The sequence below is a fragment of the Oncorhynchus nerka genome, linkage group LG11 (assembly GCF_034236695.1).
Source record: "Oncorhynchus nerka isolate Pitt River linkage group LG11, Oner_Uvic_2.0, whole genome shotgun sequence".
Classification (NCBI taxonomy): domain Eukaryota; kingdom Metazoa; phylum Chordata; class Actinopteri; order Salmoniformes; family Salmonidae; genus Oncorhynchus; species Oncorhynchus nerka.
In genome coordinates this window covers 25,647,139-25,672,294 of record NC_088406.1, presented here as the reverse complement: position 1 = coordinate 25,672,294, position 25,156 = coordinate 25,647,139, and the positions used below count along the sequence as shown (strand labels likewise).

The 25,156-nt window shown below is 46.2% G+C and overlaps 1 protein-coding gene and 1 non-coding gene across 5 annotated transcripts in view; both read right to left on the bottom strand.

The window, feature by feature from the left end:
• The window catches only part of LOC115136617 (eukaryotic translation initiation factor 4 gamma 1-like), a 68,371-nt gene that overhangs the window by 9,412 nt on the left and 33,803 nt on the right, over window positions 1–25,156 (bottom strand). The window contains exons 9-25 of one of the 4 annotated variants that reach the window (XM_029672182.2): window positions 23,822–23,961; window positions 14,577–14,693; window positions 14,309–14,387; window positions 12,570–13,619; window positions 12,017–12,105; window positions 10,566–10,758; window positions 10,099–10,232; window positions 9,786–9,923; window positions 9,255–9,662; window positions 8,892–9,038; window positions 8,521–8,754; window positions 8,292–8,396; window positions 2,669–2,965; window positions 2,177–2,300; window positions 1,967–2,084; window positions 416–675; window positions 78–199 (exon numbers count right to left, since the gene is read on the bottom strand). In XM_029672182.2, coding sequence (XP_029528042.1) covers window positions 78–199; window positions 416–675; window positions 1,967–2,084; window positions 2,177–2,300; window positions 2,669–2,965; window positions 8,292–8,396; window positions 8,521–8,754; window positions 8,892–9,038; window positions 9,255–9,662; window positions 9,786–9,923; window positions 10,099–10,232; window positions 10,566–10,758; window positions 12,017–12,105; window positions 12,570–13,619; window positions 14,309–14,387; window positions 14,577–14,693; window positions 23,822–23,961 — 3,755 coding nt within the window. The remainder of the gene's footprint in view (window positions 1–77; window positions 200–415; window positions 676–1,966; window positions 2,085–2,176; window positions 2,301–2,668; window positions 2,966–8,291; window positions 8,397–8,520; window positions 8,755–8,891; window positions 9,039–9,254; window positions 9,663–9,785; window positions 9,924–10,098; window positions 10,233–10,565; window positions 10,759–12,016; window positions 12,106–12,569; window positions 13,620–14,308; window positions 14,388–14,576; window positions 14,694–23,821; window positions 23,962–25,156) is intronic. The other 3 variants (XM_029672183.2, XM_029672184.2, XM_065024324.1) reach the window with 3 other exon arrangements.
• Window positions 12,264–12,395, bottom strand: LOC115137831 (small nucleolar RNA SNORA17). Its single transcript, XR_003864861.1, has one exon. It is a non-coding gene; the product is annotated as a small nucleolar RNA SNORA17 (small nucleolar RNA).

Genomic DNA, 25,156 nt, shown 5'->3' with positions numbered 1-25,156 from the left:
TACACTATGTATCATATCTGTGTGTGGTTGATATGTAGGTCTCTCCAATGATCTGCATGGGTATAAGTGTGATGTACCTTCATGTCGTTGATGTGTAGGTACTCCTCTATGATAGCTGTGGACTTCTTTTCCAGCATTTCTTCACTCAAGGCAGGTTTGTTCTGGGCAGGAGGGGGGGTCAGAGTAGCTTCCCTCTTCACTGTGGCCCAAACAGAGAGAGAAAGTCACATACCAATGTCTCCCTGAGAAATCCTTGCCTTTAAAAACATTGCAAATTCCCCGTAAAGGTCCCTGAATTGGTTAACATAGTACCAACTCTCTGCCTTTCCCCATCCCTTTAAAACTCCTGGTCACTCCTGCCAGCAGTACTGTAAGCCTGACAGAAAGTATGCTGTGTGTATTCTTTGTTTCGTACCATTGTCTTTGCTCCTGGCTCGGTCTCTGCTGCTCCGGTCATCGGTCATGCTGGCTACACGGCGTACAGGATCAGCAGGGCCGCTGTGCTCCCTCTCTCTGCTGTGCTCCTCCGTCTCCCTGCTAAAGCTCCGCTTGGTGACCGGGGGCCGGTTCCTGTCCCGGTCGTCTCGCCGGTCATCCCGCCTGTCGAAGCGGTCGTTGCTGCCACGGTCATGACGCTCGAATCTGTCGCTGCCACGGTCCCGGCTCGAGCTGTTCCTGTTTGTGTATATGGGCAGGGGGTGGGGGTAGATGCAAAGAGTCACAAGATGACCTTAATTCATCTGAACCAATCATAAACATTCTGCCCTGTGGTAGCAGTGATGTTCCATATTCAAACCGGTGCCTTTGGATAATATTAAGACCCCTTGACTTTTTCCACATTTTGTTACATTACAGCCTTATTCTAAAGTTTATTTAATTGTTGTTTTTTCGTCAATCTACACACAATACCCCATAATGATGAAGCAAAAACAGTTCAGAAATGTTTGCTAATTTATTAAAAATAGAAAACTGAAATATCACATTTACACAAGTATTCAGAACCTTTACTCAGTACTTTGTTAATAAAGCACCTTTGGCAGCCTTGAGTCTACGCTACAAGCTTGCACACCTGTATTTTGGGATTTTCTCCCATTCTTCTCTCAGATCCTCTCAAGATCTTTCAGGTTCGATGGGGAGCGTTGCTGCTCAGCTATCTTCAGGTCTCTCCAGAGATGTTCGATCAGGTTCAAGTCCGGGCTCTGGCTGGGCCACTCAAGGAGTCAGAGACTTGTCTCGAAGCCACTCCTGCGTTGTCTTGGCTGTGTGCGTAGGGTTGTTGTCCTGTTGGAAGGTATACCTTCATCCCAGTCTATGGTGCTGAGCGCACTGGAGCAGGTTTTCATCAAGGATCTCTGTACTTTGCTCTGTTCATCTTTCCCTCGATCCTGACTAGTCTCCCAGTCCCTGCCACTGAAAAACATCCCCACAGCATGAAGCTGCCACTACCATGCTTCACCGTAGTGATGGTGCCAGGTTTCCTCCAGACGTGACACTTGGCATTCAGCCCAAAGAGTTCAATCTTGGTTTCATCAGACCAGAGAATCTTGTTTCTCATGGTCTGAGAGTCTTCAGGTGTCTTTTGGCAAACTCCAAGCGGGCTGTCATGTGCCTTTTACTGATGAGTGGCTTCTGCCTAGCCACTACCATAAAGGCCTGATTGGTGACGTGCTGCAGAGATGGTTGTCCTTCTGGTAGGTTCTCATAGCAAAGAGTCTGAGTACTTATGTAAAAAGCGTATTTCTGCTTTTTTATTTTTAATACATTTGCAAAAATAAAAATCTAAAACCTGTTTTCGCTTAGTCATTATGGGGTATTTTGTGTAGATTATGAGGACGATTTATTTTAAATCAATTTTAGAATGTGGCTGTAAGAAAATGTGGAAAAAGACAAGGGGTCTGAAGTCTTTCGGAAAGCACTATATGTAAAGGACAGATGTAGTCTTTTGTAACGTCCCAGTGCTGCTGACCTCTGAGGAACTCTTCTGTCCGAGTCATGTGAGGGCCCTGCGGAGGAGGGCTGCTGTGGCTGCAATGCTGAGAACCTGTTGAGGGTGCTGGTGGCTGGGCGGCCTCCTGACTCTGGGGCTATGAACACACAGAGAACACAAACACTGAATTTTTGAAGAGCCTAAGAGTAGATATTTCACAATAGTGGTTGTACTGGTAAGAGGACTTACTGGCTTCACCAGCGGGTTTGGCTCCGGTGGTGCCTCCACTGCTGCCCTTGCCCCAGCTGCCCCACATGCCCTTACCCCCGAGCTGGGGCGCCAGCAGCTGGTTGTTGAAGTCCAAAGCCCCGGGCTGCAGAGAGAAGGAGAGGTTAGAAACATTACTGTTGAGGAAAGAAGACTTGCAGGATTGTTGGGGGCAAAACAGCTTGAGATCTGAAAAAGGTCTGAAGTTTTGAGTTATATAAGTGAGGAGTCAGGAATAGTAGGGTAATAACTCTAAATGGAGGTTAAAGGTTAAGTGGTGTGTGCCAGACTACAGAGTGAGTGGGTTTGGTGTTTCAGTTGGGAATGGTAGGGCTGATAGAACTTTACAATGGGGTTGAAGGTTAAGGAGGTGGATGCTTGACTGCAAGTAGAGGGGGTTGGAGTATTTCAGTCCAAACTGAGTATGGGTCCACGGTACGTGGCTGAGAATTCACAGTATAATGTATCACTGACCTTAGTGATCTTGCTGAGTCGGCTGGTGTCGATGGGTCTGCTCTTGGTGGAGATGGGAACTGTGTTCCAGCCCTCGTCCTGGGGCTGACTCCTTTGGCCCGTCTGGGGGTGTTGGCCCCCGCGGCTCCCCTGATCTCTTCCTCCACCACCACGTCCTCCAACTCCTCCTCGTGTGTTCTGGTTGAGGAGTTGCTGCTGCACCTTGAGAACCTCCCTGTGCTCCTCTAGCTCAGCATCCTTGTGGATCTGGTCTATGGTCTTGGGGCCCTGCTCTCCTCTCCTGGGGACCCACGTGTTCTGGGAGGGGAGGCAGGGAGTGAGTTAGGGCTGTCCACGACTAAAACAAATCTTGGTCGACAGAGACGTCCTGTTCTTTCGACCAATTTATTTTTCAATATATAGGTAGACACACCCTATGTGTTTGAATAAAATCAACTATATATGCACTGAGCTTGTCTGATGCTTTAAGCACACTGTTTGATTAAATAATTAAGACAAATGAGACAAGAAAGAGCCCGATGGTCACACTGTTACAACAAAATGACAGTGAGTGCCTGTGTGACTGGAGCACGTTGTCTCGCTCTCCTCCCTACTGTATTGAAAAGGCACCACAGCACAGGAAGTGTTTATTGGGCTGTCCATGCTGAAGTTGCTACATCATTTCAGCCATTTAGTTTCTTACTTGTTTCTGACTGAAAAGTTGTTACCGAAATCCCTAATTTGTTTAGGAAAAACATTTCCTATTCCCTCAACCCTCGCTCGCTTTACGTAAAACATGTAAGCATCGCATGCATGTGACCAATAGGGCCTGACCTATAGCCCATAATAATCACATCAATATATTGGTTATAACAAACTCCAAACACAGTAACATGTGACAGCAAAATGGATGAGGAGGATGTGAAAAAGCAACGCGCAAATGTTTACTGGTTGTTCAGGAGGGAAAGGGGAAGTCAGATCTGTGGAAGACATTTGACTTAGTTGTGGAAACTACTGGAGATCTAGATAAAGGAGGGTATAGGAGCAAGCGTTGTGAGTATTGTGTGCCAAACAGTTGCTGTTAAATGACATTTTTTTAAACAATTTGGAAGTGTAAAAACCAAATAAATAAGTGTACCAAAGAGTCTGTTCTAATGAGAAATAAAATATATAAAGCCTTGATTACAGCAGACTAAAAACAGTTGCATGCATTCGTGAATTGCGATGTATTTATTGTTTAGGCTAATTACTCAAAGCTCCCTTTGTTATTTAATATTAAAACTTGTCTCGTATGCTATGTGATGGCATGAACGAATGAATAATTGATTGATTGATACAGTAGCCCAAGTTAGTTACGATTTTAAGACAAAACAGGACACGGTCTTAGGCCGACAGCTCGAAGGTAGTTACACAACGATACTTATACAAAGCCTACTAATGATAACGACACTACTTATTATAATGATGATCATAATATCAATAAGGAGGTCAAGAAAAATGAGGGTATAGGAGTGAGAGCAGCGTGCATATTATGTGTGACAAACAGGTGCTGTTAGATCACAATATTATTTTTCTCCTCTGTTTGGAACAGTGTAAACACTAAATAAATTAGTAATACCAGTCTGTTCTAACAGAAAAAACAATATAAAGCCTTCATTACAGCAGAGCAAAGCTTAAAAATGGCTTTATCCACAATTTTGCCGTGGCATTAAGCTTGGTGCTCATGGAATCAGTAGGCTATAAACAAACACTCTAACAGGCAACAGAAGCATGACCTGACTTATTTCTGAAGATATATATATAAGGATGATTTATAAAGCTAGGCACATTTAACAGTTCACTCCTACCAGGTGGCGAATCGCATCTCTGCATGTCTGGCAGACATATCAGTGTGGATGACGGATCACCACCTCAAGCTGAACCTCGGCAAGACGGAGCTGCTCTTCCTCCCGGGGAAGGACTGCCCGTTCCATGATCTCGCCATCACGGTTGACAACTCCATTGTGTCCTCCTCCCAGAGCGCTAAGAACCTTGGCATGATCCTGGACAACACCCTGTTGTTCTCAAATAACATCAAGGCGGTGGCCCGTTCCTGTAGGTTCATGCTCTACAACATCCGCAGAGTACGACCCTGCCTCACACAGGAAGCGGCGCAGGTCCTAATCCAGGCACTTGTCATCTCCCGTCTGGATTACTGCAACTCGCTGTTGGCTGGGCTCCCTGCCTGTGCCATTAAACCCCTACAACTCATCCAGAACGCCGCAGCCCGTCTGGTGTTCAACCTTCCCAAGTTCTCTCACGTCACCCCGCTCCTCCGCTCTCTCCACTGGCTTCCAGTTGAAGCTCGCATCCGCTACAAGACCATGGTGCTTGCCTACGGAGCTGTGAGGGGAACGGCACCTCAGTACCTCCAGGCTCTGATCAGGCCCTACACCCAAACAAGGGCACTGCGTTCATCCACCTCTGGCCTGCTCGCCTCCCTACCACTGAGGAAGTACAGTTCCCGCTCAGCCCAGTCAAAACTGTTCGCTGCTCTGGCCCCCCAATGGTGGAACAAACTCCCTCACGACGCCAGGACAGCGGAGTCAATCACCACCTTCCGGAGACACCTGAAACCCCACCTCTTTAAGGAATACCTAGGATAGGATAAAGTAATCTTTCTCACCCCCTTAAAAGATTTAGATGCACTATTGTAAAGTGGCTGTTCCACTGGATGTCATAAGGTGAATGCACCAATTTGTAAGTCGCTCTGGATAAGAGCGTCTGCTAAATGACTTAAATGTAATGTAAATGTAAACAGTTAGGCTATTGATTATAGATCCAATTAAGTGTGGGTTTCCTCTCTGCTGAATTCTCTTAGACAATTAGAATAAGGCAAGGACTGTTTCCTCGTTTCTGCTGCTGCTGCCTCCGCCAATGTTCTCAATCCCAATATGCCGGTCAACTTTGCTATTATGCAGATAGCAACATAGGGAAAGGCACCAATTCTAGGGCGCACTGAAGAGTATGTTCCATAACCGCGGGCAGCGACCGTATCCAACGAAGGATAAACCTCATGTTATAAAATAGATATTTCATTTTTACATACTCAATTTTATATAGTTTATTTTTTTTACATACTATAACCATATACAATTTTAGTATCACATGTCTCAGAGTGATGGACTGTGCCATTCCGTGGCCTCTGCAATGGATTAGTCCACTGAGACCGGAGTGAATCAGACCGGTGTCTTGCACACCCTGTAAAAAATGTATTGCGACTGCTCGACTAAAGAAATCTCGATCGACCAACAGCCTATCGACCAAACAATGGACCAGTCGACTAAATGGGGTCAGCCCTAGAGTGAGAACAGTAATATTATGGACCAAACAATGGACCAGTCGACAAAATGGGGTGAGCCCTAGAGTGAGAACAGTAATATTATGGACCAAACAATGGACCAGTCGACTAAATGGGGTGAGCCCTAGAGTGAGAACAGTAATATTATGGACCAAGAACTAAATGGGGTGAGCCCTAGAGTGAGAACAGTAATATTATGGACCAAACAATGGACCAGTCGACTAAATGGGGTGAGCCCTAGAGTGAGAACAGTAATATTATGGACCAGTCGACTAAATGGGGTGAGCCCTAGAGTGAGAACAGTAATATACTTTAACTGAGGATTGGAGTTAGATGGAAAAGTGTGGCGTACTCTTAACACTCCATATCTCTTTCCAGGCAAAGGTTACTTAGTCAATAAACTAAGACATAAATGGGTGACAACCAGGCTATAGAAAGAGCGGGAGAGATGCCTTGCCCTAACTTGACCCCGTTGTCAGCTTTTCCAGAGAATGGAAACTGAAACTAGAGTGTTTTCCCAGTAAACAGCAGGGGCCAGTGTGCTGACTGAGTGCAGCTGATCAGCTCTTGTGAAACATCCCAACTGCTGCTTTGGTAAGACACTTAATGGGGGTGGAACCATAGAGATCCTATAAGGTAGTTATGTGGTGCACATGTTGGAACCCTGTCTGAACATGTAGGAAACCTCCTCACACACACCTACATGATCTGTGTTGTACAGGGAGAAGACATTAGTGAGGATACAGGATCCAGTGTAACACCACATCCCTGCTCTCACCATACTGCGAGTCACTGTCGAACAGACACACAAACACACAGGCTCTGCAAACATTTTCTCAGAAAAGTCACTGGATACTAAACTAGTTCAAGTGGAACAGTTCAGCTTTTATTTTTTCTGGTAAACTGCATTACGGGAAACCATAGAGGCCTAGGCTACAGATCCATACCTGTATGTCCTTAGTAACTAGTCGTTTTCAAATAAAGTAAGAAATGTGAGTTTGTGAATCACTGAAAACTTAGTGAATGGGGCATAGGCATGAGGCTTATTTGGAAATACCCACGGGAGGTTTTTCAACACTGTCAATACCACAAACTATTTATTTGACATTATTTTTTATTAATTTGAATATTTGTAGCTACTTAAATAAATACCTGCAGTCAACTTGTGCAATTTAGGAGATAACGCGGATCTTGTTATTTCATTACGAAGCTTTTACCGGTAGTCTTGGGATTAACTGCAGCCCGCGCCAGGTGATCTTGTTATAGTATGGAATTCACAACTAAATATCTTAGAACTATTAAGTTAACCGTCTAAAATGTGCTAAATGCTCTGCAGTTGTGTATTTGGTTTGCTAATTTAGTACCAAGTTATCTAGCTAAGTGGTTAGCTTCTTGCAATTAAGCTCCTCTTGGTAACAGCAGAGAATCCCTTCCGTTCAATATTTATTTTGCGTGTGCAGCAGACTAACATTTTTGAGTTACTTGTATAACTTTATGAGTGGGATGTCTGTCCTGCAAAGTTTGTCAAGAGACTGTATAAAATGTTTGCACGCGTTCGTTAGATTTTACATGTACTTGTTAGCATTGCTAACCTTTGGATTGAAAATAGTGCCCCTTGTGTTCAGCGCAGGTATTACCGAATATCCCAGTATGGCACTCGGTCATTATGAAGGTAGGACAATCTGGATACTGCCCAAGCCTACTAGGCATGGATAAGTAGTTTATGTGAACATCAAGGGACACATCCATTTAGAAGGGAGGTAAACATCTAGATGGTGAATGACATGGAGAGGAGGGAGTTGTTTACAGTGGCTTGGAGAGAAGGGATTGGCTGCAGGGTGCAGACTGACTTCAGTCTCAGTTTATGGCACCAAGGGCCCAGCTCGGGAGCCTCCCTGTATTAAAGATCTGACCGTGTCTCCCTCTGAGCCCACTTCAGAACCCTCGACACCCACACAGACTAGTGAGGGTGTCTATGGGCCAGTAAAACGCCAACACACAAAACAACACAACCCACTATTATACACTACACCTGCATGCATATAGAGGGCTTGTAAAGGACATGAGGGTTCAGAGGTGATTTTGGGTCATGGGTAAATTCAGAGGTAATGTGGGGTTAGGGGAGAATATTCTGTCTATGGTAGTTTGACCCATAGTGTTTACTGATATGCTTGGATACATAACAACCAGAGGACAAGGGTCAGTCAGATTAGATTAGAGAATACCAAAAGGTTTAGGTGAGGGGGCTAAAGCATTCCCCAGACACTGGTGGGTGGTGTGTGTGTGTGTGTTACGAGGTATTACCCTCCTGAGGTCCAGTACGTCCTGCAGCATGAAGCGGATTCTGGACGATGTCTTCTTCTCCTTGATGATCTTGTCCATCTGGGCAAAGTACTGGTCCATACGTGGCTACAGAAAGAGAGACAGGCAGGTTAGTGTGTATGTGTTTGTGTGTAAATCTGATTCTCAGAAATAATTTGGCATAAGTGTTCTAAACGATGCGTGTCTGTTAGTGACACTGGTACAGCGTTACCTTTGCCTTTTCAAAGTCCAGGTCCTTCCCTATAGTTGACAAGAGTCTACAGAGGCACTCTAGTGACTCCTCGTCGTGGTTCTTCAGCAGCTTGACGATGCAGTCATGCATGATGGCCTCCGTCAGCATCTTCAGCTTGAATAGCTCACCAATGAACTTGATGTTGCCTAGCGACCGCCGCCGCGCCTGGTCTTTGGCCTCCTCCAGCTCTGCCTTCAGGCGATCCTTCTCCTCCTTCAGACAGAAAGTGATGTAACAGGAAGTAGGGGGAGGGAGGCATATCAGACAGATGGTCAACTGACGCATACAGAAACCAAAACCAAGTGTGTGTGAAGGACATTTTAATTGGTCACTGAAAGCACAGCTCGTACCGTGGCTGCAGCGTCCAGCTCTTTCTGCTTCTTCTCAAAGATGACATCATCGTCCTTGTCCTTCTCAAACTCCTTCTGACAGCGGTTCAGAAGCAGCTTGCGGAAATTCACAGTGACTCCCGGCTTGTCTGTGGTGGGGACTTTGAGCTGACGAGAGGAACAGAAAAACACAAACATTTAGGCCACGGTTGGAAAGCTTTGCAGACGTCACATAAAGCATAAGAGGGAACGTGAGAGGAGAAGTCATGAGTGTGTAATGGCACCACTCAGAAACGTGGCACAGAACACAGGTCAGCACCGAACCAAGACCAGCACACTAGATGTACACACACAAACAGACACACAACCTTCAGAGTCACTCACCCCAATAAGGCAGCGGCACATGTTGGCGTAGGCCACGGAGAAGTTGGGTTCAGAGATGGCCTTCTCAAAGATCAGATCTATCACTCCCTTCAGCCTCTCCTCTGTATCGATGGTCAGCTCTGTGACCTGCTTCATCAGCTGTTGGAACATCTGAGGGGTCAGCTTGTTCAGGATACTACGGACCCTCTTGAACAGCTCCTGGGTCTTGGCCTGTTCCGAGTCGTCGCTCTCCTCCTCAGGAGCAGCTTGCCCACTGGTAGCCTTCTTGACAGCGGGCTTCCAGGCCTTCTCAGCCTTGTTGAGCTTCACGTCTTCCGTCAGAGACGAAGAGATGTTGATGATCCTCCTGGGCTCCTTACGCTGACCCTGTTGGGAGCGACGCGGTCCTCCACCACCCATACCAGAGGGCTGAAGGAGAGGAGGGAAGGGAAAAGGAAAGAAATTCAGTCAACATTTTTTTAATATAATCCCAGAGTTTCAGAATCTGAGTGTAGTCTTTGAGAAGATTGACAGTTTTTCATGATAACTCACTGGTCCTCCTCTGTGGCCACCTCCACCTCCTCCCATTCCAGGCCTGCCCAGGTTGGCAAACGAGGGTGTGAAGTCGGGGCCCATGTTCATCCCTGGCAAACGGCTGGGGTCCAGCTGGCGGAGAGGGGCCTTATTCGCCTGGAGAGAAAGAATGACCGAACAAGGACAGAAGAGAAAGAATGACGGACACAAAGAAAGACAAAATAAATAACTGGTAAATAAAGTGGTCTATCTGAAGAAAAATATATATATTCTCGAATGGACCATGCAGTGGTTCCTCCAGTCCAGCAGGGGGCAGAGTGTTGTACTGTACCTTGTCCAGCACCACGTCACTGATCTGAGGCAGGCCCTCAGGCTTGGACATGGCGGCACTGATGAACTGGAAACCCAGCAGGAAGTCCCTGTCATACCTCTTCTTCTCCTCTGGGTCTATAGGCCTACATAGTTCTGATGGAGAGGAACAAGGAATTATAGATGAATCACATTTATGTGAGTTTTCATCAGTATAGTGTTCAGGGTTTAGGTTGGTAGAGTTGGGGTATATAGTCTGTCATCTGAACTGAGTATTACTCCGTTTCACTTCTAATCATAGATTGATGTCAAATGGGACTTTATGACTCGTGCTCTGACAAAGCATTTCCAATAAAGGGAAACTTTGCATCCTCACTTGACTGACACGCAGGTCTTGTGAGATAAGGTGTAGAGGATAACGTTAAGAGGATAACATTTCTAAGTATAGAAATGTTATAGGGCATCTCCGGGCCAAGGTTCAGAACCCACCCTCTTTGTATTGGTACTTCAGATCCTCGGGCTTGGGTTCGATATTCTCTGCATCCAGTTTGTCCTCCTTCTCCTCCCACGTCTCATCCACCTCTTCGACTGCAGGGGTGTTGGCCGGGCGGGGCTCCTTAGCGTCAGAGGCAGAAGTGGGTGTGGCCTGCTCTGGCTCAGGAGTGCTCTCCACTACCTGCTCCTGGAGAGGAGGTGAGAGAGAGGGAGAAAGAGAGAGGCAGGGAGAAAGAGGGAGAGAGAGGGGGAGGGAGAAAGAGGGAGAGAGAGGGGGAGGGAGAGAGAGGGGGAGGGAGGGAGAGAGAGGGGGAGGGAAAGAGAAGGAGAGAGGGGGAGGGAAAGAGAAGGAGAGAGGGAAAGAGAAGGAGAGAGGGGGGAAGAGAAGGAGAGGGGGAGAGGGAGAGAGGGGAGAGAGGGGAGAAGGAGAGAGGGGGAGGGGGGGAGGAGAGAGAGGGGAGAGTTGAGGGAGAGAGAAGGGGAGAGTTGAGGGAGAGAGAAGGAGAGGGTTGAGGGAGGGTATTAGTTAGTGTACATTGTTTTCATTCTTGGGTTTTTAATGGGCCAGCTGTAAACAGGCATTCTTAAAGCTTTGATATGAGATGGCGTGGGTGGTGTGTTTGATATGAGATGGCGTGGGTGGTGTGTTTGATATGAGATGGCGTGGGTGGTGTGTTTGATATGAGATGGCGTGGGTGGGGTGTTTGATATGAGATGGCGTGTTTGATATGAGATGGCGTGGGTGGGATGTTTGATATGAGATGGCGTGTTTGATATAAGATGGCGTGGGTGGGATGTTTGATATGAGATGGCATGTTTGATATAAGATGGCGTGGGTGGGATGTTTGATATGAGATGGCGTGTTTGATATGAGATGGCGTGGGTGGGATGTTTGATATGAGATGGCGTGTTTGATATAAGATGGCGTGGTTGATATGAGATGGCGTGGGTGGGATGTTTAATATGAGATGGCGTGGGTGGTGTGTTTGATATGAGATGGCGTGGGTGGATGGGGTGTTTGATATGGATGGCGTGGGTGGATGGGGTGTTTGATATGGATGGCGTGGGTGGATGGGGTGTTTGATATGGATGGCGTGGGTGGGTGGTGTGTTTGAAAAGGTTTGAGTGGGGGGGGTGTTTGAAAAGGACTGAGTGGGTGGTGTGTTTGAAAAGGACTGAGTGGGTGGTGTGTTTGAAAAGGATTGAGTGGGTGGTGTATTTGAAAAGGCTTGAGTGGGTGGTGTGTTTGAAAAGGATTGAGTGGGTGGTGTGTTTGAAAAGGATTGAGTGGGTGGGGTGTTTGAAAAGGATTGAGTGGGTGGGGTGTTTGAAAAGGATTGAGTGGGTGGTGTGTTTGAAAAGGATTGAGTGGGTGGGGTGTTTGAAAAGGATTGAGTGGGTGGGGTGTTTGAAAAGGATTGAGTGGGTGGTTCATGTGAACAGACCTCCTTAAAGGCATCCAGGAGGTCTCCAACAGCCTCCTTCTTGTTCAGATCCTTCATCTTCCTCTTTTTTTTTGGCACAGAAACAGCAGCTACAAGCAGAACACCACCAACACAGTCAGAATAAACCTCTATGGATTGACACTCAATCCCAATCCCTAGTCCAACACTAGCACCCAAACTCCACCTAGAAATCAAGGTGGAGCGGTTACCACATTGCCACCTATCCAACTTTTTATTTTTATGGCTTTCTGTTGGAGCTGTGATCACTCCAAGTACCCACTGTTCTGGGTCCTCAGCGTAGACATAACCCGGTAACTCTCTGCCCCTCACGACACAGGCTCGACACACACAGTCGGACTGCAACACCTCAAGGGGCAGATCCTGTTTAATCTTCACCAAGTGCCAAGCGGTAGGGTTAGGAATTCAAATAGAGAAAGACAACGTGGTTGAATGAGATAGACAGACAGATGGATCCAGTTAGAGAAAAAGACAGACAGGAGGAGACTGTTTCAAAGAAGTAGAGAGAGAAAAAGCAAGTCAGACTGACACTGACCTTGCATAGAACTCTCCCCGGCTGGGGTGGTGCTCTGTGGTGGTGGAGAGTCCATCTCGTCTTCTACACGGGGAGCAGTTATAACTGTAGTAGTAGCAGTCTCAGCTAGGACAGGCGTGGCCTGGGCAACGGGGGCGGGCGTGGCCTGGGCAACGGGGGCGGGTGTGGCCTTGGCAACGGGCGTGGCCTTGGCAACGGGGGCGGGCGTGGCCTGGGCAACGGGGGCGGGCGTGGCCTGGGCAACGGGGGCGGGCGTGGCCTGGGCAACGGGGGCGGGCGTGGCCTTGACAATTGGGGCGGGCATGGCTGTGACTGCAACAGGCGTCAGTTTAGGCATGGGTGCCTCGCTCTGTAACTGAGCCACCTCAGGCTCAGCAATGGGGCTGACGTCACACTCCGACGACTCCGCAGACATCTTCTCAGGGTCCTGGGGGCTGGGGAGCGGCAGGCCATTGGGCAGCCTGAGCTCCTCTGGCTGGGCGATGGGAGACTCCGGGGGGGGTTCTGCTGCCTGGGGGGTGGGCATGTTGATGGACAGGGCTGCTGGCTCCTCCTCCTTGGCTGGGGGTGGCTGGGTGGCAGAGATACCATTAGCGCTGCTGCTAGGGGTGATCACTGGAGCAAGGGAAGGCTCAGGTTTGGATGATGTAGTCACCTCCTGCCTAGCCTCCGCTACCTCCTCTTTAATCTTCACTTCCTCCCGCTCCTCCTTAGCAGCTGAGGGATGCTCCTCAGGAGTGGGGCGGGGTTCAGGCAGGGGTGCAGGGTAAGCGGGCACTTCAGGGGCAGATGGAGTTGGAGCAGCGGCTGGAGCGTCCATCATGTCTGCAATGGGACTAGTTGAGGGTTGGGGGGTAGTAGGGACAGTATTGTGGTGGCTGGTAGTTACTGACGGGGGTGTGGGTAGGTCCTGGGATAAGGAAGGGGATTTACTGTCTGTGTCTGGGAGTTTGACCTCTGTTGGGGCAGGGTAAGTCTTGACCAGTTCAGGGGTTTTAGACAGGGCTAGGGGGCCAGTTATGAGAGTGGCTGCAGGATTCCCTCGGTCATCTGAGGAAGAAAGGAGATGTCACGAGGAAAAACCACTGGTTAAATTCACCTTAGAAAGGTATTGGTTAACAGACTCAAGTGGCCCATAGCATCATACTAATGTTCAAATTGACCCTCATGTCGATCTAAAAAAAAAAAATAATAATTACCCACTTATTATCAATTCAACATTAAATGTTAAAAATACACAGGTCCTTTCCAAAGGAGCATTTTGTCTGTGATTCAGTCAAATTCACAATGTACTTCTATGTACCGTAATTTCTGGACTATTAAGCGCACCTGAATGTAAACCGCACCCACTGAATTATTGGAAAAAGATGTATTTTGTACATAAATAAGCCGCACATGTCTATAAGCCGCAGGTGCCTACCAGTACATTGAAACAAATGAACTTTACACAGCCTTTAAACGAAACACGGCTTGTAACAAAAATAAATAGGCTTTAACGAAACACGGCTTGTAACAAAAATAAATAGGCTTTAACGAAACACGGCATTATGTGACGGTGCTCAGTTGTTTTGAAAGCGGGAAAAATCCATAAATTAGCCGCGTCATTGTATAAACCGGGAGGTTCAAAGCCTGGGAATAAAGTAGTGGTTTATAGTCCGGAAATTACGGTACTGAAGGTGAACCAATGAGCAACGGCCAGCTACGGCCTTCAAGATGACCTGACCCCTCGGCCAACTCACCTGGTCTGACCACGACAGGTGTCACGTTCTCCCCGTCGGCCTGGCCAACGGCTGGGCCCTCTGATCCAGATATAGACGACTAAGGGACCGAATACAACACACAGAAATTAGGTAACTGGAGTGGACACAACCATATGAAAACCTTGTGGCAGGTTAGATACAATGCCCAATATGTAAACAAAATGTCTGCACATCCAATAACAGGATGGTATGGTAGATAAAGGTGTGTAAAGGGATGATGGTTGGTGACGAGGGTATGGTAGCTCACCTCTGAAGAGTCGTCGCTCACCTGTGGGGGTGTGGGGGTGGTGCCACTGCGGGTGCCCCCTGACATAATCTCCTCAGTTATGTCTCTACCACCCTGGTTAGGGTCTCGTATTATGATCTATAGAAAGGACACAAGACAACAGTGAGGGACACAAGAAGAAACATTTAGAGAATGCAGGAGCGCCTTCGAGAAAAACGTGTTACTCGCTCTTGTTTCATTCCCTTTCTAAAGGAGGGAGAGCAAAAAAAGAGAACGAACGATAGTAAAGGAGAGGGAGGGTGAGGAGAAAGCTGAAGAGAATAGCTGTCACAACTTAACTGCTTCCTATGATGCTAGGCCCTGTTTCCAACTCTGCCAAGTCTGTGTTGCACTGTAGGGCTGTGGCCTAGCAGCGTCTTCTCAATCAGCAGAGCTACATTTCTCACACTCACACAAGAAACACCAGCCCCACAAAGCTATGCAGCCTGACAAACACAGACTTGTAGACAGATTGCTGCCTTGTTTTAGCTAATTCTTCCCCAACAAAATATGACTACGGACATACTCAACTTTAGTCAAATAAATTCCAGTGCAAGCCAGACATTATTTTAGCTCTCTCCATACGAACTCAAACTATACCTAGAAAATCAGCCAGATTTGCTGTTATTGAAATGCACAGTACAATACACCTTCAAACTTCTGAAAAAAACAGATTACTCACTTACAAGGTGTGCCCTTACACAGAGCCACATGTTTTCTATCACAAACTCTCCTCGCTCTCTTTCTGTCTGTCACACACACCAAGAGTTGTCAGCAACAGGCTTGAGCCAGCACATTCCCCCGCTGGTAGAGTCGTTTACCTGACGCGGACAGGCTCCAGAGCCCTTAGCAGGCCTCTCTCATCCTGGGGCCGGAGTTGAGCTGTCGGCCTGCAGGCCTCTCCCAGCAAGTAGGCTGCTTTTGCAACCGTGGTTGGGAAAACGCACGTAGCCTACTCCCTCAACAACTTGCAGAGCCAGCAGGGCAGAGCCTCGTTCCCAGCTCTCACACACACGTAGAGGGAGAGACAAAAGACAAAAAGAGAGCGAGCGAGAGAGAAGCCAGAGTGACTGGCCTTGTGGAGCTGCAGCACTGGAATGCAAGCGCCCCCGCCCACTGAGCACCGAACCACACAGTCAAAAGGGGCCAAATAGAGGGGGAAAGAGGGAGGAGTATGTCCAGAAAAAAAAGGAGGAGAAGAAAAAAACTATTCAAAACTTTTAACAAATGAGCTCCGGCTAGTGTATCCCCCCTTTATCTCTCTCTCTCAGCTGCTCTTCTGTCATTCTGTACTCAGGCACTACAAAACATTTCGGCCTCTTCCTGGGGGAGAGAGGGGGTATGCAACAGAAGCAGCAGCAGAGGGGGAGCGAGAGAGAAGGGGAGGAGATAGGTCAGCCATTGTGCTTCTGGCTCAGAGGGGGAGGAGCCCGGCAGCCACGTGGAGCTGAGCTATGTGCTGACATGTCCTTAAACCCCCCTTAGTCAACCCAGAGACCAGAGAGAGAGATTCATAAAGTGAGCAGTGGAGAGAAGAAGAAAAACAGGCCAATGCACTGCTTGAAGGCAGTATGGTAAAAAGGAAAATATTTAGAAAATTACCTCACAGTTACAAGACAGCTACGACTAAACAGCCTGCTTAGCTTTGCTGAAAAACAACAGCTTTACACTTCATACTCATTTGCCAGCATGCTAGCAGACATTATTGAAATCATATAGAAAGACAACGTGACGCTCAGACACAGACAGTCTGAATCACCACGGACTCGCTGTGTGCTGCTGCAGCACTTCCTCCCCTGTTCCCCCCGGTCTACCATCCTCCTATTAATTCATTACATTTCACCTTGATTTAACCAGGTAGGCCTGTTGAGAACAAGTTCTCCTTTACAACTGCAACCTGGCCAAGATAAAGCAAAGCAGTGTGACAAAAACAACAGCTACACAAACAAACGTACAGTCAATAACACAATAGAAAAATCTATGTACAGTGTGTGCAAATGTAGAAGAGTAGGGAGGTAAGGCAATAAAAAGGCCATAGAGGCGAAATAATTTCAATTTAGCATTAAAACTGGAGTGATCAATGTGCAGATGATGATGTGCAAGTAGAAATACTGGGGTGCAAAAGAGCAAGAGGGTAAGTAATAATATGGGGATGAAGTAGTTGGGTGTGCTATTTACAGATTGACTGTGTACAGGTACAGTGATCGGTAAGCTGCTCTGACAGCTGATGCTTAAAGTTAGTGAGGGATATATAAGACTCCAGCTTCAGTGATTTTTGCAATTCGCTCCAGTTTATCTAGCAAAGACTTATAGACGGACCCGGAGCCAGTGGGATTGGCGACAAATATGTAGTGAGGGCCAGCCAACGAGAGCGTACAGGTCGCAGTGGTGGGTAGTATATGGGGCTTTGGTGACAAAACGGATGGCACTGCGATAGACTGCATCCAATTTGCTGAGTAGAGTGTTGGAGGCTATTTTGTAAATGACAACGCCGAAGTCAAGGACCGGTGGATAGTCAGTTTATCTTTGGCAGCATGAGTGAAGGAGGCTTTGTTGTGAAATAGGAAGCCGATTCTAGATTTAATTTAGGATTTTACTGTCTAACCAGACACCTAGGTATTTGTGGTTGTCCACATATTCTAAGTCAGAACCGTCCATAGTAGTGATGCTAGTCAGACGGGAGGGTGCGGGCAGCAATCGGTTCAAGAGCATGCACTTACCGTAGTTTTACTAGCATTTAAAAGCAGTTGGAGGCCACAGAAGGAGTGTTGTATGGCGTTGAAGCTCATTTGGAGGTTTGTTAGCACAGTGTCCAAAGGGCCAGATTTTCCAAATACACCAAGACAGTCATGAAGAGGGCACGATAAAGCCTATTCCTCCTCAGGAAACTAAAAAGTTTTGGCATGGGTCCTGAGATCCTGAAAAGTTTCTACAGCTGCAACAACGAGAGCATCCTGACTGGTTGCATCACTGCCTGGTACAGCAATTGCTCGGCCTCCGACCGCAAGGCACTACAGAGGGTAGTGCATACGGCCCAGTACATCACTGGGGTTAAGCTGCCTGCCATCCAGGACCTCTATACCAGGCGGTGTCAGAGGAAGGCCCTAAAAATTGTCAAAGACCCCAGTCACCCCAGTCATTGACTGTTCACTCTACTACCGCATGGCAAGTGGTACCGGAGTGCCAAGTCTAGGACAAAAAGGCTTCTCAACAGTTTTTACCCCCTAGCCATAACACTCCTGAACCAGGTAATCAAATGGCTACCCGGACTATCTGCATTGTGTCCCGCCACCCACCATCCCCTCTTTACACTACTTCTCTCTGTTCATCTAATATGCATAGTCACTTTAACCATATCTACATGTACATACTACCTCAAATCAGCCTGACTAACCGGTGCCTGTATATAGCCTCGCTACTTTTATAGCCTCGCTACTGTATTTCACTTGTCTTTTTACTGTTGTTTTTATTTATTTACTTACCTATTGCTCACCTAATACCTTTTTTGCACTATTGGTAAGTAAGCATTTCACTGTAAGGTCTACCAACCTGTTGTATTCGGCGCACGTGACAAATAAACGTTGGTGTCGTCTGCGTAGAGGTGGATCAGAGAATCACCGGCAGCAAGAGCGACATCATTGATATATATACAGAGAAAAGTGTCGGCCCGAGAATTGAACCCTGTGCTACCCCCGTAGAAACTGCCAGAGGTCCGGACAACAGCCCCGCCGATTTGACACACTGAACTCTATCAGAGAAGTAGTTGGTGAACCAGCCGAGGCAATCATTTGAGAAGCCAAGGCTATTGAGTCTGCCGATAAGAATGTGGTGATTGACAGAGTCGAAAGTCTTGGCCAGGTCGATGAAGACAGCTGCACAGTACTGTCTTTTATCGATGGCGGTTATGATATCGTTTAAGACCTTGAGCGTGGCTGAGGTGCACCCATGACCAGCTCGGAAACCAGATTGCATAGTGGGGAAGGTACGCGGGATTCGAAATGGTCGGTGATCTGTTAACTTGGCTTTTGAAGATTTTAGAAAGGCAGGGCAGGATATAGGTTTATAACAGTTTGGGTCTAGAGTGTCTCCCCCTTTGAAGATGGGGATGACCGCGGCAGCTTTCCAATCTTTGGGGATCTCAGATGATACGAAGAGAGGTTGAATAGGCTAGTAATAGGGGCTGAAAATTTTAGAAAGAGAGGTCCAGATTGTCTAGCTCAGCTGATTTGTATGGATCCAGATTTTGCAACTCTTTCAGAACATCAGCTGTCTGGATTTGTGTGAAGGAGAAGCAGGGGGGGTTTGGGCAAGTTGCTGCAGGGGGTGCTGAGATGTTGGCCGGGGTAGGGGTTAGAGGTCGACCGATTATGATTTTTCAACGCCGATACCGATTATTGGAGGACCAAAAAAGCCTATACCGATTAATCGGACGATTTATTTATTTATATGTAATTATGACAATTACAACAATACTGAATGAACTCTTATTTTAACTTAATATAATACATCAATAAAATCAATTTAGCCTTAAATAAATAAACAAATTCAATTTGGTTTAAATAATGCACAAACAAAGTGTTGGAGAAGAAAGTAAAAGTACAATATGTGCCATGTAAGAAAGCTAACGTTTAAATTCTTTGCTCAGAACATGAGAACATATGAAAGCTGGTGGTTCCTTTTAACGAGTCTTCAATATTCCCAGGTAAGAAGTTTTAGGTTGTAGTTATTATAGGAATTATAGGACTATTTCCCTCTATACCATTTGTATTTCATTAACCTTTGACTATTGGATGTTCTTATAGGCACTTTAGTATTGCCAGTGTAACAGTATAGCTTCCGTCCCTCTCCTCGCTCCTCCCTGGGCTCGAACCAGGAACACAACGACAACAGCCACCATCGAAGCAGCGTTACCCATGCAGAGCAAGGGGAACAACCACTCCAAGTCTCAGAGCGAGTGACGTTTGAAACACTATTAGCGCGCACCCCGCTAACTAGCTAGCCATTTCACTTCGGTGACACCAGCCTCATCTCGGGAGTTGATAGGCTTGAAGTCATAAACAGCGCAATGCTTGACGCACAAGGAAGAGCTGCTGGTAAAACACACGAAAGTGCTGTTTGAATGAATGCTTACGAGCCTGCTGCTGCCTACCACCGCTCAGTCAGATACTTGTATGCTTGTTGGCTCAGTCAGATTATATGCAAAGCAGGACACGCTAGATAAACTAGTAATATCAACCATGTGTAGTTAACTAGTGATTATGATTGATTGTTTTTTATAAGATAAGTTTAATGCTATCTAGCAACTTACCTTGGCTTAACTGCATTCGTGTAACAGGCAATCTCCTCGTGGAGTGCAATGAGAGGCAGGTGGTTAGAGCGTTGGACTAGTTAACTAAGGTTGCAAGATTGTATCCCCCGAGCAGACAAGGTGAGAATCCGTAGTTCTGCCCCTGAACGTGGCAGTTAACCCACCGTTCCTAGGCCGTCATTGAAAATAAGAATGTGTTAACTGACTTGCCTAGTTGAATAAAGGTGTAAAAAAAGAAAAAAATTGGCCAAATTGGTGTCCAAAAATACCCATTTTCCGATTGTTATGAAAACTTGATTCCGATTAATCGGTCGACATCTAGTAGGGGTAGCCAGGTGGAAAGCATGGCCAGACGTAGAAAACTGCGTATTGAAACTATCAATTATCATAAATTTATCGGTGGTGACAGTGTTTCCTATCCTCATTGCAGTGGGCAGCTGGGAGGAGGGCACTTATTCTCCATGGACTTCAGTGTCCCAAATATTTGGTGAATTAGTGCTACAGGATGCAAATTTCTATTTTAAAAAGCTAGCCTTACTAACTGACTGAGTATATTGGTTCCTAACTTCCCTGAAAAGTTACATATTGCGGGGGCTATTCGATGATAATGCAGAACGCCACATGATGTTTTTGTGCTGGTTAAGTCTGGGGTAAACCAAGGGCTATATCTGTTCTGAGTTCTACATTTTTGAACGGGGCATGCTTATTTAAAATGGAGATGAAAGCACTTTTGAAGAGCAACCAAGCATCCTCTACTGATAGGATGTGGTCAAAATCCTTACAGGATACCTGGGCCAGGTCGATTAGAAAGGCCTGCTCACTGAAGTGTTTTAGGGAGCATTTGACAGTGATGGGGAGAGCGTTTGACTGCGGACCCATTGCGCACGCAGGCAATGAGGCAGTGATCGCTGAGATCCTGTTCTAAGACAGCAGAGGTGTATTTAGAGGGCAAGTTGGTCAGGATGACATCTAAGACGGCTGAATGGGGTCAATAACAAGCAGCAACAGTGAGACTTGTTTCTAGAAAAATGGATTTTTAAAAGTAGAAGCTCGTATTGTTTGGGCACAGACCTGGATAGTATAACAGATAGTGGGACTGGAAGCTCAGCGGGCCTCTCTTGAAGGACCATCAGCAGCATGGGATGAGGCCGCTTGGCTGGCCAAAGTCCACCCCAGCTACGACAGCATGCTCCCACTGCCAGTGATAAAGCAACCAGGCCTATCGTACCATACAGAGCACAGGTACACTTGAGACTAGATCAGACTAGTCCAACCATACAGAGCACAGATCCATTGGCTGGAGACTAGATCAAACTAGTCCACCGTACAGAGCACAGATACACTGGAGACTCAATATACACGGAGTGACAGTGACCAGGTGAAAGCTATGATCCCTTATTGATGTCACTTGTTAAAGCCACTTCAATCAGTGTAGGTGTAGGTGAAGGGGAGGAGACAGGTTAATTACAGGAGGATTTTTAAGCCTTGAGACTATCGAGACATGGATTGTTTGTGTGTGCCATTCGGATAAAAGATTTAAGTGCCTTTGAACGGGATATCGTAGTAGGTGCCAGGCACAACGGTTTGTGTGTGTCAAGAACTGCAATGCTGCTGGGGTTTTTCCACACAACAGTTTCCTGTGTGTATCAAGAATGGTCCACCACCCAAAGGACATGCAGCCAACTTGACAACTGTGGGAAGCATTGGAGTCAACAATGGGCCAGCATCCCTGTGGAAGGATTTTGACACCTTGTAGTCAGACAAGTTGTAGGTTGTTGAGGGTGAAAGGGGGTGCAACTCAATATTAGGAAGGTATTCCTAATGTTTTGTACACTCAGTGTATGCCTGCTGCAGAGAGACAAGAGAAAATAGCTGAAAACATGTTGGCTCACTATTTAAAAATAAGGGCAAGCTATATGATGAAAAATACTGGAGTTTTGGCACAGATACAGCCGACTAGCGCTAGCTGACGCTACCTAGGAAATGTGTAAAAAAAATATATGTTATACAAATTGATAGTTTGAGTCAAAAAGTATTGATATAATATTAGTCCAAAATAATAACTATCATTTCCCCCCTCCACATCACTAAGACATACCTGATGAATCCAGACCAGCAGAGGCACACTAGTACTACAGCCCTAAAGAACATGCTCCAGTCACACAGCAGTTCAGTAATACAGTTCATCGCGTAAAAAGTTATCCATTTCAAATCAAAGACAAACGTAAATCATGAGGAGTAGACCCATCTAGAATCCTCCCTAGACAGAATGCAACACTATCCCACAGCACAGTGTGGTTTATCACACAAGTCCTCTCGTTACCATGGCAACGTGTCATGTCACATCCACGAGAGTGTAAGCCGGCCTGACAGGAAGACACAGTAGACCAATTTTGTAGACCAAAACTACGCTGTGCACCTTCACAGTGGATGATGGGGGAAAGGAATCAGTGCTGGATACACCTTGCTGACAAACTATACTTTTGATTTTTATATTCACACACTTTATTAGCACAGTCCTTACCTTCCTTTAAAACATGAGAATCACTGAAGTTTTCAAACCCTGCTCTGCATGAGGGGGAACATTGACTGACATATAACATCAGACCCCTAATGTTTCTTGGTGGGTGTTTCCAGTTGTGTTACTTGTCCATTCTGGGATCAGGATACCTGATTGTCTAATCTAGGAGAGGTGCTACGTGGGCTGGCCTGTAGTCCAGCAGTTAGCGTCGCTGGCCCTATGGGTTCCAATCCAACTCACTGACCTTGTGCTCCTCCTATCTCTCCCGTCTTTTCTCTACTATCCTATCTGCTAAATAAAAACACAAAATGAAACAGTAGAGTTGGGGTGATGAGTTTAACTGTGTGTGGTGTATAACAGTAGAGTTGGGGTGATGAGTTTAACTGTGTGTGGTGTATAACAGTAGAGTTGGGGCGATGAGTTTAACTGTGTGTGGTGTATAACAGTAGAGTTGGGGCGATGAGTTTAACTGTGTGTGTATGTAGAGTTGATGAGTTTATAACAGTAGAGTTGGGGTGATGAGTTTAACTGTGTGTGGTGTATAACAGTAGAGTTGGGGCGATGAGTTTAACTGTGTGTAACAGTGTATAACAGTAGAGTTTAACTGTGTGTGGTGTATAACAGTAGAGAGTTGAACTGTGTGGTGTATAACAGTAGAGTTGGGGGATGAGTTTAACTGTGTGTGGTGTATAACAGTAGTTTAACTGTGTGTGGTGTATAACAGTAGAGTTGGGGCGATGAGTTGAACTGTGTGTGGTGTATAACAGTAGAGTTGGGGCGATGAGTTGAACTGTGTGTGGTGTATAACAGTAGAGTTGGGGTGATGAGTTGAACTGTGTGTGGTGTATAACAGTAGAGTTGGGGCGATGAGTTGAACTGTGTGTGGTGTATAACAGTAGAGTTGGGGCGATGAGTTTAACTGTGTGTGGTGTATAACAGTAGAGTTGGGGTGATGAGTTGAACAGTAGAGTTGGGGTGTGAGTTGAACTGTGTATAACAGTAGAGTTGGGGCGATGAGTTTAACTGTGTGTGGTGTATAACAGTAGAGTTGGGGCGATGAGTTGAACTGTGTGTGGTGTATAACAGTAGAGTTGGGGCGATGAGTTTAACTGTGTGTGGTGTATAACAGTAGAGTTGGGGTGAGTTGAACTGTGTGTGGTGTATAACAGTAGAGTGAGTTTAACTGTGTGTGGTGTATAACAGTAGAGTTGGGGCGATGAGTTTAACTGTGTGTGGTGTATAACAGTAGAGTTGGGGCGATGAGTTTAACTGTGTGTGGTGTATAACAGTAGAGTTGGGGCGATGAGTTTAACTGTGTGTGGTGTATAACAGTAGAGTTGGGGCGATGAGTTTAACTGTGTGTGGTGTATAACAGTAGAGGTGGGACGATGAGTTTACCTGTACCTGTTTGCGCTCCCTTTTGGGGTGGATCTGTTGCTGTGAAGGTGGTTGCTGCTGCTGGGGGGGAGGGTTCATGATGACCGGAGCAGCTGGCACGGAGGACGTGTACTGCTGTTGGGCCGGGTAGTATGCCCCTGCTGTGGACAAGACAGAGAGAGAGTTGACCCACAAACTATAAATGAGCACGCAAATAGTCATGAATGTCAGCACTTTTGGAAATCACCAACAAAACGCCAAAGTTTAGTGTCAAGCATATGTGTTGTGAGAACAGCTGCAGTACTAACCACTAAGAGAAGCACTTAAAAACATCCTCCGTACTAATTCACCAGCTGCGGCAGATTGTCAGAGTAATTTCACAATTAAAAAAAAAACGTCACAGTTTTTCTACTTTATATTCATAATTTCCAACACCTCCCCAATATCAACATATGGAGAAAATGTCATGTTTCTCTGTTTTGTAGTAAAAAAGATAGCGGAAGATAAGTTTCCAATGACAACATGGGTGTGCTTCGTGTGATTTTGACCAATTGTGAATAGGCATCGGAAACACTTATCTTTCGCTATGTTTTTTACTACAAAACAGAGAAAAGCACTATTTCCACATACAGTGCCGTGAAAAAGTACTTGTCCCCTTTCTAATTTTCTCTACTTTTTTATATTTATGATACTGAATGTTATCAGATCTGCAACCAAAACGTAATATTAGATAAAGGGCACCTGAGTGAACAAACAATTACGTTCTTATTTAATTTATTTAATGTACAAAGTTACGCAACACCCAATGCCCCTGAGTGAAAAAGTAATTGCCCCCTTACACCCAATAACTGGTGGTGACACCTTTAGTTGCAATGACTGCAGCCAAATGCTTGCTGTAGTTGTTGACTTGTCTCTCACATTGCTGTGGAGGACTTTTGGCCCACTCTTGCATGCAGACCTGCGTTAACTCAGCGATACTTGGGAGTTTTCAAGCATGAACTGCTCGTTTCAAGTCCTGCCACAACATCTCAATAGGGATTAGGTCTAGACCAGGTCATTCCAAAACGTCTAATTTGTTGCTTTTTAGCCATTTTCATGTAGGCTTTATTGTTCGTTTTCTATCATTGTCTTGCTGCATGACCCAGGTGCACTTCAGATCACAGACGGCGCGCCTGACATTCTCCTGTAGAATTCTCTGACAGAAGAATTCATGGTTCCTTCTACTAAAGAAAGGCATCCAGGTCCTGTGGCAGCAAAACATTCCTAAATTGTCACAGGATTGTGGAATGCAGTGTTTGGTTCTCGCCAGGTATAAATGGGACCCATGTCATCCAAAAAGTTACACTTTTAAAACAT